At 34.6% G+C, this 18553-nt stretch overlaps 1 protein-coding gene across 1 annotated transcript in view; it reads right to left on the reverse strand.

Moving 5' to 3' along the window:
- Positions 1-2760: 2760 nt before the first annotated feature.
- Positions 2761-18553, reverse strand: part of LOC127872809 (thyrotropin receptor-like) — a 45662-nt gene continuing 29869 nt past the window's right edge. The window contains exons 4-9 of the mRNA XM_052416225.1: positions 14974-15048; positions 14301-14390; positions 13908-13976; positions 6895-6963; positions 5958-6035; positions 2761-5835 (exon numbers count right to left, since the gene is read on the reverse strand). Coding sequence (XP_052272185.1) covers positions 3477-5835; positions 5958-6035; positions 6895-6963; positions 13908-13976; positions 14301-14390; positions 14974-15048 — 2740 coding nt within the window. The 3' untranslated portion in view covers positions 2761-3476. The remainder of the gene's footprint in view (positions 5836-5957; positions 6036-6894; positions 6964-13907; positions 13977-14300; positions 14391-14973; positions 15049-18553) is intronic.

Here is an 18553-nt window from a genome sequence, read left to right on the forward strand (position 1 = left end):
TGCTTCTTACATGTTAATAATGTACCATTAAATTACAATATTTTCAAATACAGGTTATTTGTCATGTTTTGATACCTGGCTGAAGAAGTTTAACAAACGGATTATTATTGCTTGTATTCACCGTGGTTTTGATTGTAAGTTCCTTTCCTGACCATCGAACGCACAATATAAAGATTGAATCCTCTATATAGTCTTGTATCGCTATAAAATGCAAAACAACAAAAGGAATTTCTGCAGATACCAGTCTCGTAGCCAATAAAAGGTGATATATATTTCATTGGTAACACACATATAGATTCGCTTATTGACAATATATAGTGCACCAGTAAAACAATAAAAATAATAAAGGTGTTTTTTTATTGGAATAAAGTGCAGCATCTTGTACATTGTTGTTAAATGGATTAGATTGAAAACTCACTAGAACAAGACAAAAGTGATTCGAAGGCTTTGTTGAAACTTTAAAACTTGGCTGAGCTTTTTAAAATGTTCACCTACGTAGGATGAAAATATTTGTTGAAATCTTAATGTTGACAAGAGAGAAAAAAATGTTGAAAGTATTGTTGATTTGTATTCCATAGTTGCCTTTAAACATGTTGAATAATTATTAAATGGCTGAACAATTAAGGCAGTATTTATATGCATTGTTAAAAATGTATTTTCTTAGATGTTTTAATTTTCTTTAGTTTTCAAGGAAACAGCTTTCCAAAAGTAAACGGAATAGGTAATAATTATCCTCTCAGATAGTATGTATTGTACCTGATGCTCATAAGGTTGTTGGAGCTGTCCCTGTTTATAAAATAAAATGATGAAAATGTTGTATCAACACTTCTTGAAAGGTCTGTTCGTTGCCAAATTGAATTATATTTTCAAAAGACATTAACTTAACGCATGATTTTCAGTCTGTTTTCCGAAAGGAACATGTTTGATCTACTAAAAATATTTCATTAGAAGCGAAAATGATAAAGGGTAATCTTGAGGTATGTAACTTCTGGACCTTCAGAAAGCGTTCAATACATCAGATGATTCAATATTTCTAAAATCATTTCAATCTCCCTGGCTCAATCGGCTGATGTTTCAGGTACTTGTTCTGCATAAGCCACGTAAAACATATATTGTGTGAACCTTAGGTATCCATTCTTGGTGCTCCGCTTTATCTTATATACGTAAATGTAAAGTCATCAGTTAAACCCATTTATGCCTAGCGTCTAGAAAAAAGGCCTTTGCAAACAGCGTAGACCCAGATAAGACGCATGATGCGGCGTCTCATCTTGGTCTGCGCTGTTTGCTTAAATAATTTTTGTAAGAAATATTCTAAATATAGAAAAATATATACTAGACATCCCTAATTTTAGAAATAAATTGATCCAATTTAGAAGGATTGGAGAGTCCACTAGGCATAAATGGGTTAAAATATGCCTTGATTTCAGGTAAACACAGATCTATGAATAATAATTGAATCTACATGATGTATAGAAACCTTATGACAACGTTTGTTGTCACGAAATCTCAGATACATATAACACTAAGTCAGTCTAAAATCCTTGATCACCAGTACAAATGATAATAATCAAAATTGTATTCACAAACGTTTCGCAGTTTTGAATTGGCGCGTGCGACAATGACTTGTTTAAAAAAGCAGCATTTACGTTTAACCCCAATAGCTAAATCAAATACTATGTGTACAGCCTGTCACCCTTTCTTAATTCCATCTGTTTTATTCAACAAAGGTGATTGGTTGGCATCCCGGTGTATAGTGTTTTTACGACCACAAAATTTGAGTAAAATCGCCCCACCAGTACTTTCAGTACTTTGATTTTTCGTATGCTCTACATTGTGCATATAAAATTTAGATCTAAATAATGAAAATAAACTGCTAACTGATTATAGTTTTACTTCAATCAAAGATCGATTTTTAAAAACACATGTTTGCTGAAAAATTAGTCAGTTATGAGAGTGTCGGATAATCTTTGACAGTATTGAATATATCAAGTGTTCACGAAAACAAGAGCGGTTTCTTCCTTAAAATTATTAGACGGTAGGATGATCACATGTCATCAAAGTAATTCCAAGCGAAACTTTACAATAATACAACTCATAAAAAACGATTATGTAAGTTGTTTATGCCCCCGGTAGGGTGGCATATAGCATTTGAACTGTCTGTCCGTCCGTCCGTCCGAATACTTTAACATTGACCATAACTTTTGCAACATTGAAAATAGAAACTTGATATATGGCATGCATGTGTATCTCATGGAGCTGCACATTTTGAGTGATGAAAGGTCAAGGTCATCATTCAAGGTCAAAGGTAAACAAATCCAAGGGAAGTAACAAGCTCCAAAGAGTGATAATTTCTATTTATCATTTGGAAGGTACTGAGCATGTTTACAAGCGAATATATATTTTTTCAAAGGGATATCATAAAAAAAATAATCAAAGCGGTGCAGTAGGGGGCATTGTGTTTCTTATAAACACATCTCTTGTTTCGTAGTTCATTAGTTGCATTATACATATAAGGATACTTGAGGGCGCTGTTTATATATGTGCTTTTAGCACACATATGTGCCAATATGTCCTATCATTCCTGATAGTATGCCCCCCACGTAAACGTTTCGCTCATAATATCTTGTGATCAAACTTAAATTTAAGGACCGAAGCTACTTGGGTCGTCCTGTTTTTATCGCTTGATAATGCCGGTTGATTTTCTCACCTAACCTCAGTAGGTTGATTGTCGGTACACATAAATCAAATAAGCCCTGTGCATAAGTTACCAATACATATTTAATCAATCGAAAATATTTTAGTAATAACACAAACAAAGGCATGAACATAAAATGTGCTTATTATACTAAAGTTAAAAAAGAAGAGAATCATCAAAAACCATAAGGTGATTTAAAAACATATGGTTAAAAGCAATCACTTTAAAAAAAAAGAAAAGGTTCATTGGTAAATGAGCCATGCCAAACACTCAAATATTTAGAAATATAAGTAGTCTTAAATTGATGCCAGGTTGATATACATGTATTAAGTTTATATACATGTGTACCCTTCATGGATAAACCTATGATGAATTTGACAATACCTAGCACGCACAACAAATACAACACTGGTATAAAGTAGGATGTTACTTAAGTTGTTTCTTAAACACGTTACCGATTGTTCTATCAGCTTTTTCAATTGTAAAAGATCATAATCAAGATTATTGATTATTTTTCCTTGAATAATCAATTCTATAACCCTATAAAAAGCGTAATATAAACGAATCTAACGTAATTTATTACATGAAATTACAACAATTTAAATTTAAAAAATGTTAACCTCAATCCACAAGAATACGAATTCTAAAACTTACCCTCGATGTCAAACATAGAATGAAATATATATATGTGTTTTGTATTATATTCATATGTTTAGTATTCATATCGAGATAAAGATCTAGTTTGATAACTGCGTCATACTGGACCATAGGGTGAATGTTTTTACTCCTCTCCCGTGTCTTGCAGGCTTGAACTTCTAAACCTCTGCATGTCCTCTTCAAAACTTTCAAGCGACTGACTTCTCACTCGGTTCTGAGATCCAAATGTAACCGTTTTATTCAAACGGCTCCGTACGTGTGTATGATTGTCGTTTACTGATTTCGCATCCGGAAATAAGCAAATCGCACATGCGCTGTCTTTACAGTGCCGACTGTCATGTTCATAGAGATTTTGAAATCGTTCCTCATTTAAGTCAGTTTCATTTAATGTGGGAAAGGTGATCGCTGATTCATCGTCTATTTCTCGTATTTTCCAGATGTCATCCGGCGTGTGGGAGTTTTCACTGATACACGTGGTATCGGTACTGTTACTAAAACATGTTTCAACACTTGTTCTAACCCTCGTGTATGCGCCACACTTCGTTGATGAACATTTACGAGACGTGAAAAAGTTAGCGTAGTCACTCACGCTTCTGACATAAGGGGGATGTCTTTGACCAGGTGCTATGGCACATTCGTTATCTCCCCATGTCTCTGATACAGCTTCGTCGTTGAGAACCGGATCTTTGTTTGCAAATTCTACTGCTCGGTCAATATGACTCTTTTTTATGAACGGTTGCACCTCAACCTGTTCGATTTTGAATGGGTGAACTTTCTTTGGAGTTGCGTGGTGATTTTGGTTGGGTTTTGTATTAAGATGGCTATCTCCAAAGTTAGTAAAGACGGTCTCCCTCGCTGCTAAGCGATTTCGTCGAAGAGCGGCTTCTTTTTTAGGATTTCGAGAATGTGACAATGTTCTGGATGCCATCGTGCCTCTGTATATGTTAGCCTTCTCAACACAAATGCCATATTTTCCGAGTAAAATGAAAAAGTCTTTGCGAAATTGTTTTGTTAATATAGCATATAAAAATGGATTCGCACATGAGTTTAGTGGATAAAAGAAAACTAATAGGATTTTAGAGTTTGTTATATCAATTAAAGCCACCCCAGCGGATGCCGTGAGTCCAAAAAAAGCAATCGGTGCCCAGCAAGCAAAGTTTGTGAACACAAGTAAAGCCATGCGTTTTGCAATAGTGGCATCATTGCTACGAGCTGTTGATGCACTGCTTTTTACCTTCCAGTACATGTTAATGTAACACGAGCAAATGGCCAGAAACATTATTCCGTTCATAACCAGCAACGAAACAACATATGAGATATCGAGAACGTCGTCGGCTTTCATTGGCAGACAGATGCTGACGTTTCCATATCCACTTATTCCGAGCAATGGAAGCATGGCCAAGATCGTCGCAAATGTGTACCCAGTGAGCATAAGGGCCATAGATTGTCGCAGCTTCATGCGCTTGTTTAAATGTATAGCGTGACTAATCGCATACCACCTCTCTAGTGTAAGAATTGTGAGAGTGAAAATCGACAGCTCACTAGAGAACACGGATAGAAAGCCTGCTGCTTGGCAGCCCCCTTCGTTTTGCCATTGCACAGCGTAATTGAAATACTCGCCCAGCGTATGTACATCAATAGATGCAAGAAGAATTAGGTATACTCCCATGATGAAATCAGCAAAGGCGAGATTGCACATGAGAAACTTTGGAACGGTGAATTTTCCACGGCTGGTGATAAGCACGATAAGAACGATGCTGTTACCGAGTAATGCCGCTAGTAAAACAAACCACACTAACACCCGTAACCAAACGTAGCCCATCACATCTTCGCATGGGTTGAATGCATCGGGTTCGGGAGTGCAGGTTACGTTTCTATTGTAAATATATATCTTCCCACAGAACACGCTCTGCGTTAAATTATCATCATCGGGCACCGTCGATCGATGGAAAGTCATTCCTGGTCCAATTAGTAACGGGCCGTTGTCGTCGGTGTTCGAACCTTTCCCTGGTAAGAACAAACCAAACCCGGAGGCGATACTAGAACTATTTATCTGATCAGAATCGTCAAAATTCAAATCACCAAAATTTTCTAAATTCCTTTTGGTTCTACCACCCCTTAGGATTCTTTTACTGTCCGAATTTACAAAATCCCATTTCTGGAAATTCGAAGGTATCTCATCCGTTACCACGGTTACAGGAAGTGTTTCCGGTATAACTTTAGACATAGGTGTGGTAGTTATTGCACAAGCTTTGTTTATTCTTTCTTGTGCTTGTTTTGCTTTCCACGCGCTTGGATTTTGTTTTTCTGGGTTTCGGAAGGCACAACAATGATGTGGATACGTCAATTCTGCTAGTTCAATCTTTTGGAATTCTAGCACAGTTGGAAAGTGCTTCAATGTGGGCGTCTGCTTAAGTCTTAACTGACGTATGTTCCGTAAACCCTTAGTTGGCAATGAAGTTATTTTTGTATTAGAAAGATCTCTGAAAGTCAAATGTACAACATGGTTTTTAATTATATCGTAAAGGCATGCGACTAATACAAATAGATAAATAAAAAAACTGTTTGCAAGTTTATCGGTATTGATAATTATGAGTATACTTACATCTTATTGATCAATTCATTTAATCCTTCAAACGCCATGTCATGTATATCCATAAGATGTTCGTTTCGTCTTAAGATTCTGAAAATTTTTACAATATCATCACATATTAACGTGTAGCTTTATCGATACGAGCAGTTATATCGTGGTCAAAGTAGTTCACAAAATAGTTGAAAAACATTTTAAACTAGTTATTCGTCAAAAATAATGCACGTCATCATCCTCCTCTTCCTCCTCCTCCTCCTCCTAATCATCATCCACAACCTTATCCTCCTTATCATCACCATCATCACTATCATCATCATCACTATCATGATCATCATCATGATCATCATCATCATCATCATCATCATTATCATCATCATCATTATCATCATCATCATCATCATTATCATCATCATCATCATCACTATCATCATCATCATCATTATTATCATCATCGTCATTATCATCATCATCATCACCACCGTCATCATCATCATCATCATCATCATGGTCGTCGTCGTCGTCATCAGCATCAATCATAATTATAATGTTCATCATCACTTTCATCATTATCATCGTCATCATCATCATTATCATCATAAGAAGCAATAGCAGCAGCATTAACATTAGCATTAGCATCCTTTACAATGTAATCATAATCATCATCATTTTAATCATCACTTCCATCATCATCATCTTCTTCTTCAGTAGCAGCAGTAACATCATAAGCATGATCATCATAAGCATAACCAGCATCCGCAGCGGCAACATCGATTCCATACACGTTAATTGCACCACGATGTCGGCAATGCCAATGAACGTTTCATATAACGTTTCACCAGTGCGAACTAATTATAGTCTTTATCGAACGACATGTGAGATTTGCTAATGTCTATTTACCCACAGTAAAAAAATCATTTTAGAAATAAAATAATTACAAATACAATTTACTTACAAGTTTACTATGGTGGCATTTTTAAACGCAAATCCATCTATTCTGGTGATTATGTTTTCTTCAAGGTTTCTAAAAAAGGAAGGATATGGTATATAAAATAGTTATTTTTAAGTAATTTACGAGTTCGAATTTATTTTGAATGTACCGATGGTCGCAATATATATAATGATGATGCAACATTATTCGACTTTCGAATGAAATTAAATTAATTGCATTAAACATGCACATGTACAAGGCAGCCTACCGTGTGATATTTCTATTATGTTGGTGTGATATTATAAAAGAACATCCATCTATTCTGGTAATTATATCGTTCTTCATGTGTTCTCAAATAAAAGGCAGGCTATGTTATTATTAAATTATAAACGAGTTAAACTTTATATGTAGGATGAAACAATTGTTGCGATTGATATGGGCAATAGTGCTGAGTTGTGTGAGCGATAGTGATACCAACGAAGAAAGGATTAACGAAGGATTTTACGGGAACACCATTCACACATCCAACGTGCAAAGTAGTGTGAGCGACGTTAACCAATTCGCCGAGCCAAAGCTGCCTAAAACTATGGAAGGCAAAACGTGTCGGCACAACATGGAGCCAACAAACGCAGACATTATTGCAATGCTTGGCAAAATTTACTTAAAACTAAACGACATGGACTCGCGATTAAAGACTCTCGAAGGGCTGGAGAAGAAAATTGATAATTTCGATAAGGATCTCAAAAAACTATGGGCACACATGGACACAGTAACCAAAGATACCAGGGACAAAGTGGACTGGGTGGAAAATAAAATTGAATCTGTAGGCGTTGATATTGAGGGAGCTAGACGAAAAATATCACACTTGGAAAAGGACAACAGCAAACTACGAGAGGACATAAACTACGTGCAATCCGAAAGCATGCGGAATAACTTAATATTCGGAAACATCCATGAAGAACCAAATGAAACCCCGATCAAATGTGAACAATTAGTGAGAGACTTCGTGTCGGAGAAACTCAAACTTTCCAGGGAAGCGGTGGCTGATTTGAAATTCGAAAGAGTGCATATGATGGGCCATAAAAACACAACCGGCAGAGGAACCACCGGAAACGGCGGCGAGGAGAGGCACAGAAGCATCGTTTGCAAATTTTCATTCTTCGGCGACAGAGAGCAGGTTTGCGTAAGTAGCAAGAACCTCCGAGGAACGCCGTTCTATGTAACGGAACATTTCCCACCGGAAGTCGCGGCAAAAAGAAGGCGTCTCTTTAGAAGAGTTAAAGAGGAAAAACGGGCGTGGGTGTCATATGACACTTTGTACGTTGACGGCAGGCCAATAAAGGACGCGTAGGAGGGACCGGATGGACTTAAGTGTGTAGTCTGGAACTGCAAAGGATTGAGCGCAGCCAAACGAGAGGATCCAGATTTCCTTGCCATTGTGTCACAGTATGACCTAATTATTTTTTTAGAATCATGGACATGTAAAGCAAGCAAACTCGAACTATCAGGATACGATTGCCACAATTTTTATAGGAAATATATACATAGGCAAGCTAAGCGCAACAGTGGCGGTATAGTAGTATATACACGCAATAGCATAACAAGTGGCATATCGGTTGTTAAAAATATTCATGATACAATAATATGGCTTAAACTAGATAAATCGTTTTTTAACAATAACGAATATATATTTATTGCAGCGGTATATATATGGGGTAGTGATTCTCCGATGGCCAACTTGAAAGATACGGACCTGTTCGAAAGTCTCGGTAACGATATTAACCATTTCCAATCGTTGAGTACAGTTATTTTAGCTGGGGATTTTAACGCTAGAACAGCGTGCACAAGTGATGCTATTCTTTCCGATGCATATATTTACGATATTGACCCCGACTTCTATTTAGCTGATAGCACGTTACCAAAATTTTCAATGGACAATGGAAGTAACTCTCAAGGAAATAGTTTACTTGATTTATGTAAGGCCACGACACTGAGAATCGCTAACGGTAGATTGGGCTCTGATTTTAGCATTGGTACATATACATGTTTTAATACTGATGGCGCAAGTGTCATCGATTACCTGTTAATAAGTAAACATCATTTTAATACCGTAGATAACTTCTTTGTAAACGATTTTAACAATTTCAGTAATCATGCCCCGTTGTTTTTCACTGTAATATGCAACATGCGAGTTACAGTAGAAGAACCATATAAATGTGAGTATATTAAATGGCGGGATGATGAAAAACAACAATTCCGAGAGGGTTTAATAAACAGGGCTCCGGATTTTAACGATCTACTCCAAAGCCATATCGTACGAGGCGAGGAAAATATTGACATTATTGTAAAAAAAATCACCATAATTGTAAGAGATGTTGCTGACCCATTATTTATCAAGCACGTTACAAAATATCCACAATTTGAACGACACACTATATCGGGTAGCGATAAATGGTTTGACCAAGAATGTAGAGAAGCGAAACGATCGTATAAAGATGCATTGTATATATATATAACTATTCACATAGTGATACAGATAGAGCAAAAATGTGTCAATTAAAACGTAATTTTTAAATTTATCACAAAAAATAAGCGTAAGGCGTACACTCTCAAACGCTGTTAACAATTTGAAGATCTTAAACGGCATAAACCCAAGGACTTTTGGAAGTACTTTCGATCACATAATACATCAGGTTGTACTAGCAACACGTCACTTAATGATTTTAAGAACCATTTCCAGCAAATGTTTATAAATGAAAATTTTAATGATAATGCTAACGCAGAAGATTTTAATTCAAACCATGACTTCGACAATTTTGACAACGTATACGGGGACCTTGATAAACAAATAACGTATAGTGAAGTCATTAAAGCTATTGCCGTATGAAAGAAATGTAAATCACCTGGCGTAGATAAATTGCTTAACAAATATTTTATAGAAGCCTGCAATATTTTGGCGGGCTACATTACAACGATTTTTAACATGATTTTAAATACAGGCAAATTCCCGTTATCTTGGACTGAAGGGATTATTATCCCTATACATAAGAAGGGTGATAAATCCGACCCTAGTAATTATAGAGGCATCATCTTATTAAGTAACTTCGCAAAGTTGTTTACATGTGTACTCAACCAGCGAATAACAACATGGTGTGAAATAAACGATGTTATATCTGACTCGCAGTTTGGGTTTAGAAAGGCAGGTCAACAATAGATGCGGTTTTCATTCTTCATTCAATTATTAAAAAATATGTTAATATAAATGAACGATTGTATTGTTTTTTAATAGATATGAAACGTTGCTTTGATTCTATATATTTAAATGCACTGTGGTTAAAGTTATACAAGTCCAATTTGGACGGTAAAATGTTGCGCATAATACGCAGTATGTACCAGTCGGTCAAAGCATGTGTTAGACATTGTAACACATACTCGGAGTATTTTAATATAGCAATCGGACTAAGACAGGGGGAGATAACATCGCCGATCCTTTTTTCTCTTTTCGTGGACGATCTTGAAAAATTTTACAAAATAGACATAATGCTGGAATAAATATACAAGACATATGTTTAATTATACTTCTGTTTGCAGACGCTATGGTTGTCATAGGTGAAACGCCGGAAGATCTACAACAGTCTATCGACCGTTTATATGAATATTGTAATACCTGGGGTTTGGGACTACGCTGATGTATTATTATACAAGTTCAACTATTATTTGTAATTGTGCCGTTGCTACTTAAATTTTATGTGGTTTGGATGCGCACTATTATATTCTATGCTCCTTCAAATTACAATTAATGTTTTATCTTAATGATTATAAAAGTAGTAAAAAGCATCCATATGTAGCAATATACACTGTTAACATGTGATTTATAACGAGTTTTTTTCAAGTATCTGTAAAGTTCATCCATAACTATTTTATAACATTTCTTCTAAATCCACTAACTATATTCATGTATTTTGTATTATTGTTTTTGTTTAACACTAGAAACTGTAAAGTTTATGTGTAATAAAATTACTGTTCTTTTATTGCTTATATGACATTTCCAGTTTTTGAAATAAATTAATGTTCTATAAGTGGGACTCGGTAATTCTACACATTAGAAACTTCCATTCGCTCTTGTCAAGATCGCATTTCCGCGTTGGAAATCTTTCTGGATACCGAATGTCAGAGTTTCATAATCCCTATTTACACCGTTTTGCGATATTTCATTTCCGTTTTTTAACAAAATAAACGAAACTCTTTGGAAAAAAGATCTCCAAGTGTGGATTAAAAGCGTTCATTGGTGACACCACATGTCTGCACATGTGTAGATACCGTTATTAAGACAAGATATCACAGGTCGCCTTTAAATAACATGTATAATGACAATAAAGTGCATTACTATCAGAGTAATAAAACAGCATGAATTAGGCTTCATGCTGGGTTTAACTTCTCTTAAAGTAATGCAGATGAACCATGCTTCTATTAATCACCTTGTAACTGACAAAACTATTAAAACATAAACTATTATGTCATGATCAGATCGATAACATAAACTATTTAAATCTGCTAGTATATTCGATAATAAGATATTGTAATTGTCTTTGACAGTGTTAACGTTCAGTTGTTCGTGGGGACGACCGCTTGCATTCATCCATCTCTTACACTTCGCAAGATCTCTTTTCGGCTTTGGAAACGATATAAATTCACTGCCACCAACTAATCTGACCGGATATCGATTTTCCGAGTAACATAATTCCCATTGACACCTGTTTACCATTTTAATCTACGTTTTTTAAAGAGGAAAACAAAAGAAACTCGTTGAAATAACAGTGAACCTTGACATAGCTTGTCTAGAAAATGGCGGACAGTTCGTTGCTAGCTCGCGCGCCCGATTAATCGATCGCTGATTGGTAGATAAATTCTTAGATAAGGATTTGATTGACAGGCGGCGTCATGTCAATTAAAGTAGGTTTGATGTATTTTTCCTCAGTTGGCCAGATCAAAGTTTAATAGCAATTCATTAAAAGGCCAGTTAATTGATACATAAAAGAGTTTGGTATAATTAGATATTAGCACTTCGAAAAATTGCGTGCTGTTTGTGTATATACTAGATTTTCTATGTGATGGAATTCTTTTTATTAGCGTACTATTTTTAATGTACTTAAATGTTTGCGTTTATTTATTTTTTTGTTATTCCAAAAAAATGTTTTACAATAGCTTTTTCCTTCTAACTAATTTGTGACTAGATGTGATATAAGATATGAATATATGATTGTTTTTGCTATATCGAGTATTTATGACTCACTAGTGTTTGCATCCAAAAAGTAAAGACCCATCATATTGGTCTAGTTTTTTATGACAAAACAATGTTTTTGTGTTTTGCTGCATTTTCTGCCTTTAAGAATATTGTAAAGGGCCCCATTGGGATTAGGGTATTCGTTAATTACGGTCCACAAATCACTCTATCAACTGCTCGCGGCATAATAATCTCGCTTAGTACCAAATTAGATGCAGCGGGTATTTTTATCTATTGATCCATCTATTGATCCTATATAGACTTATATAAATATAAATTATGTGTTTCTGCTATAACGCTCGATATAATTTTGCCGACATGTTTTGAATTTTTATTTTCAAGACAATTTGTGTGTCTGTTTTACAATAGAAAAAATTGCCTAATGTAAATTATTCGTAAATGAAGCTTCTGCTAGATTTACAAGATGAAAATAATATTCATCTATACGTAATTTGTGATATTTTTATGCATCATATGCATGATGCATCGAAAATGCTGTATTGATTTGAAAAAAAGGTGAAAAGTTTGTCGGTATGTAAAATCATTTAATTTGCATTTATACATTCTTAAAAGTGTGTTTTGCTGGATTGTCTGTCCTTATGAAATATATCTGTTGGTAAGATCGAATATTACAAAGTTCAATTCCATTGTTATCGATGTTTGCCATGTATGTTTTTTTAACTTTGTTCAAAATAGAAAAATAAACTGATCAAAATTCGATTCGGCAATACCTTCGGACTGTCGCAAGCCATCCAATGAATTGTATTTCTATGGACATATATAAACATAACGTATGTTTTAATTAGAAATAAATATTACCAGATGAGATCGACACAGACACAATGACTTGTCATTTAATGCATACGAAACAAGTTACTAATAGTAATGAATTTAAGGATAACAACACCTAGTCAGGATATAATAAAATGTTGATAGCTAAATGAATAACGTTGGCGCAACATTAAAATTTAAATGTACACTGATTTTACTTTAAAGGGGCATTTTCACGTTTTGGTAAATTGACAAGATTGAAAAAATTGTTTCAGATTCGCAAACTTTCGTTGTAGTTATGATATTTTCGAGGAAACAGTAATAATAACCATTTACCATGCTCTAAAATATCCATGATATGCATATTTTGACGATTTAAATACCGGAAATTTTTAAAGCGTTGCAACGCGAAAAGATTGAATAATTTGGAGAGTTCTGTTGTTGTAGTTACATTTTGTTACTCAACGAGAAATGCTTATATAAAATATACAATACATCACTCATTGTATGAGCACGGATGGCCGAGTGTTCTAAGCGTTAGACTTTTACTCCAGGGGTCAGTGGTTCGAGCCCAGATGATGGTTACTTTTTCTTCTTTCTTTAATTGTATTCTTGTTTTTTTTATTGGATCTTTTTTGATCCAACGTTTACATTTATAAATACAAAATATATACTGACAAACTTCACCACATTCCAAAATCTGTGAAAAAGGTCCCTTTAAGTATGTGAATATTCTTGTATATGAAACGATATTTTTAAATATTCCAAAATAAACACACATCTACTACACATCTACATATAATAATCTTCATCAATGATTGGAAAACGTTTTATTCGAAAAAAAAGAATAATACTTAATGCATTTCAATGTAATTGCTTTTCGTTTAAATGAGTAAATGCCTGCGTTACTGCCAATTTAAAGCGCTGAAAAGTGTATCCAGAGCGCTATAATACGTCGTCGTTATGTAAGACTTCAACTTACAAGGTGTCCGTACGTATGCCTTGGAAGTCGTAAGCCTTGATTTTATCGATTCGATTGCTGTGTAGATCTCTGAAATAAAGATAAACATAAACTACACCAAACAGCTGTTACAGACAACGTTGGCACGGAACAAGTAGGACTGCGTCTCGTGTATGTGTATCATATTCGTGCCGTGCTCTGTGAAAAAGGGGGTTTACTGCATGTGCGTGAAGTGTCGTCTCAGATTATCCTGTGCAGTCCGCACAGGCTGATCCGGGAGGACACTTTCCGTCTGAACTCTTTTTTTTAACAAGAGACTTAACGACAAATACCATACAAGCGGAAAGTTTACCTTTAACAAACTGTTTCGAATGATATAAAAGTGCTAGTATCTCTATAAATAAATCTACATACATTTCTTTCATCACACCTTCCATGTCACGGTTGACTGTTTTAAAGAGAGAAAGGTCGGGAACAGCCGTTAATCCACTGCGGTAAATATGTCTGAAATGTTACAATAAAAGCTTCATTTTGTATGAAATTAAGAAAACAAGAAGTGACTGAGCGTATCTTGCTTAATAGATTGCCCGTATTAATGCGTTTTCTAATGTGCGTAAAGTAGTGTAGAACAAATATAATAATCCATATGAGCCTTGTTCTGTGAAAAGAGGGCTTAATGCATGTGCGTAAGATTTCGTCTATGATTAGCATGCGCAGTCTGCACAGGCTAATCAGGGACGACACTTTCCGCCTAAACTGGAGTTTTTGCTATGAAGAGACTTTCTTTAAACGGACAATATAACGGAAAACGGAAACGGGTTGCACTGGCTCATCTGGGACGACACTTTACGCACATGCATTTAACCCCTTTTTCACAGAGCACGGCTCATATAATTACTTTTTTCTAATAAAGGTATAAGGCATTATTGTTAAGGTTCGGTATTTGTTCCTGCTTAGGGCTCGAAATTTAAAACAAAGTGGCATCTTGAAAATGGATCAAATTATATGAGAATTTTTCCAAGCGCAATAGGGCACATTTATCACACTAAAATTCAAAATATAATATTATAAGACTGATTTTACTGACAGTGTTTCTAAGTTTTCAAACGTGCCCAAAACTCCAGCATCCATAGACGTCAGTTTTCCGCATCCAATAAATCCCCTGAAAAGAGGCAATATATATTTTTTCCGAATATTTACAGCCGCATTTGATCAAGATGTATTAAGAAAGATAATGTTATTTATCGTTGTCAATGAAGATCGAGTCTTAGTTCTGAATCTTAGAAATGAGACTATGAGGTTGTATGCCCGAGTTCACTTATAATAATGTTGCTCATTGGCGGATAAATATTAATAAAGCGAAAGTCATTTATGTTCTCACATTTGATGTGCAGCTGAAATGTGCACTCTATTTCCCAATACATTTGATGTGCAGCTGAAATGTGCACTCTTTTTCCCAATATAAGCGTCTAGACCGTAAGCGTGTTTAATTTATCAAAGATTTTGCTAGAGATGTAAAACCCATTCCCCGTTGCTTCAAACAGACAATCAAAAATTACTTTGGTTCAAATGGCAAGTCTTTCTGCCCTTACATGAAATAGAAATAGGAGCATGTCAGTAATTTCATTTTATCAATGTACTATGATAAACAACCTTGAAGCTGTCATTTGTAATTGGTCAGCATTAACTACCTCATTTTTATGTGAGCAGCATTAACTAGCTCATTTTGTAGTTGAAAAGCATTAGCTAGCTCATTTTGTAGTTGAGCAGCATTAATCTACTCATTTTGTAGTTGAGTAGCATTTTAATGTGAGCAGCATTAACTAGCTCATTTCGTAGTTGAGTAGCATTAACTTGCTAATTTGGTAGTTCAGCGCAGCATTAACTAGCTCATGTTTTAGTTGAACAGAATTGACTGGCTCATTTTGTAGTTGAGCAGCATTAACAAGATCACTTGGTAGTTAAGCTGTATTAATTCGTTCATTTGCTTTAACTAGCTCATTTGGTAGTTAAGCTGAATTAAGTAGCTCAGTTTGGTAGTTGAGCAGCATTAACTTGCTCATTTTGTAGTTGAGCAGCGTTAAATAGCTCATTTTATAGTTTAGCAGCATTCACTAGCTCATTTGGTTTGTTAAGCAGCATTAATTAACTCATTTTGTAGTTGAGCAGCATTACTAGCTCACTTTGTACATATAGTTGAGCAGCATTTAGTAATTCGTTTCGTAGTTTAGCAGCATAAACTAGCCCATTTTGTAGTTCAGGTAATCATTTTATTTCAGTGTGTTTAATAACCCAGATATCTTTAATTTTTGGAAAGTGTATTTAATTCTCAGAATGACTATACCTCATAGTATCGGCCGTCCTCATAGTATCGTGCCTTTAACGAAAAACCTTCAAGAAGTGCTGGAAAATTAATGATTTTTTCAATTAGTAATTTATTTGATGGTTATCCGTGACTATAACGAACATAATTCTCATGATCTTTCCCGGTGTCTGTGCGAAAGTAGGTCATGTTTATTCCCGGGTGACGCTATGATTTTAATTACGTAACACACTTATGTTAGTTTGTTTATTGATTAAGACATGTAGTAGCTTTATCAAATGTTTTATATGCCGCTATTTTTGAATAAAATGTAAAAAAATAATTGAAGAACTACATGAGCAAGACTTTCGTTTTTTGCATTAAGTTTCTTTTTTAAGAACAATCACATGCGCGCAACCAATCAGAAGGGCCGATATTATGAGATAAATTGTACATGACAGATTACTACAGGTAGCCAAGTCTAGTCAGTATTTTGTCAAAACAATGCCAATTTAAATGCAGTTTTCGTCCAAGAATACACATTTAACTATAGATTGACATATAACACATGCGTGTTTTTGTATTTTTTCACTTCCGAAATTCGTATGTATCCATTAAGAAATGCTACTGGTGTTTATTTGATACGAAGTATATTATTTGATTATAAAAGATATTTACATTACTGTAACATATACGAACAAAAATAGTTCTATTACTGAATTTAAATATTGGGACTCATTAAACGTCAATTTATTACTTTTGTGAATAGTTGCATGAATACTTATATGTTATGTTTCGTAAAATACGAAATGAAAGACAGTTTGACAAATGATGATGAATATTACTTCATTCCGCATGAAAAGTCATAACGTTCTAGTAAAGTTATGCTACTATTTCTCTTGTTAAGGCAAACTATTAACTATAGATTTATGCAAATTATGAACTATAGATTTAACGTCTTCATTGGGACAGTGTTACTCTTCATTTAATTATTTCCCTTACATAAAACAAAGGACGCGTGTTAAGTAATGTAACACATTTTAAATAGCTGTATTAAATCAGAAGTACATTGTATAAATATCTTCCTATGTACTGGGGAGTCAGGGAAACGTTACAAGATCTTTTGAGGTTTCTACACTTAAACATCAAACCGGAAAAAAGTAACTCCAATATCCTCATGTACATGAACAGAACAGAACATGTGTTTTATTATGACTTGCACAATGTACATCGTCAATATAACAAAACAAACAAAGCATAATTAAAAACATGCATGTCACGTAATCATATATTTACAGTAACTACGGTATACCTGTGTATACGGTATACCTGGTCTTTATTATAAAACTTATTACATTTTATTGTGATATACATATTGTGATATTCAAAATGTTTAAGTATGTGTCCTTGTTTACGAGGATGAACTTACATTTAACAATGAGTTTCTTTTAATTAATGCGTATTTCATAAAAAGAGAAATTTTAATTAATTTGGTTTTGTAATCAATGCCCAACATTTCCAAAAATTTAAACATCGATGGGCGTTGGTAATAATACTTTGGTACATATTTTTTGCGTATCTCCTCTAAAAATGGACAGATAAGCATAAAATGATATTCATCTTCAATATCATGTGAATTACGAAATAAACAATAACGCTGATCCCTAGCATTTCTATTTCTACCATATCCACCGGTTTGTATTCTTAGTGGGTGAACCGATAGTCTTAGCCTACAGAAAAACAATCTTAGACTGCTAGGTAGTAAATCGAGGTATGATTCGTAATGCAAATCGTTTTTGAAAAGTACATAAGTAGTAAGAATATGGTTTGTCTGCATGCTCTGGGACCATTCCTGAATAAACTTGTCAATGATACGTTGTTTAAAAATACAAATAAATGATTTAAAATCGACATTTTCAGCGTCTTCAAAAATATAAGAGAAACCATGATTGCTTAGCAATAACATAACATTATATACCCATTTTTTAAAGCCAGCGGTACAATCTGCTTTGGCCTGCTCATAAACCTTTTTAATAATAATATTATCTGTATGTACAATTTTACTCCAGTATTTAATAATTTGTATATACCTTGTAATGAACAGAGGGTATCGACCTAACTCCCCATATACGCCCGCATTAGATGTATTAGCTTTAAGTTTTAAAATACGTTTGCAAAATTTCAGATGTATTCTCTCTAGTTCTTTTGATTGCGTATATCCCCATACCTCTGCTGAATATTTAAGTATATAGCCAACGAATGAATCAAAAAGTTGACACAGTATCTTTGGCTTTAGATCGTACTTTTTACAATGTTGCAATAGTACGTTTAATGCCTTAATTGCTTTACCTGCTAAAAATTCTTG

The sequence above is a fragment of the Dreissena polymorpha genome, chromosome 3 (genome assembly GCF_020536995.1).
Source record: "Dreissena polymorpha isolate Duluth1 chromosome 3, UMN_Dpol_1.0, whole genome shotgun sequence".
Taxonomy (NCBI): Eukaryota; Metazoa; Mollusca; class Bivalvia; order Myida; family Dreissenidae; genus Dreissena; species Dreissena polymorpha.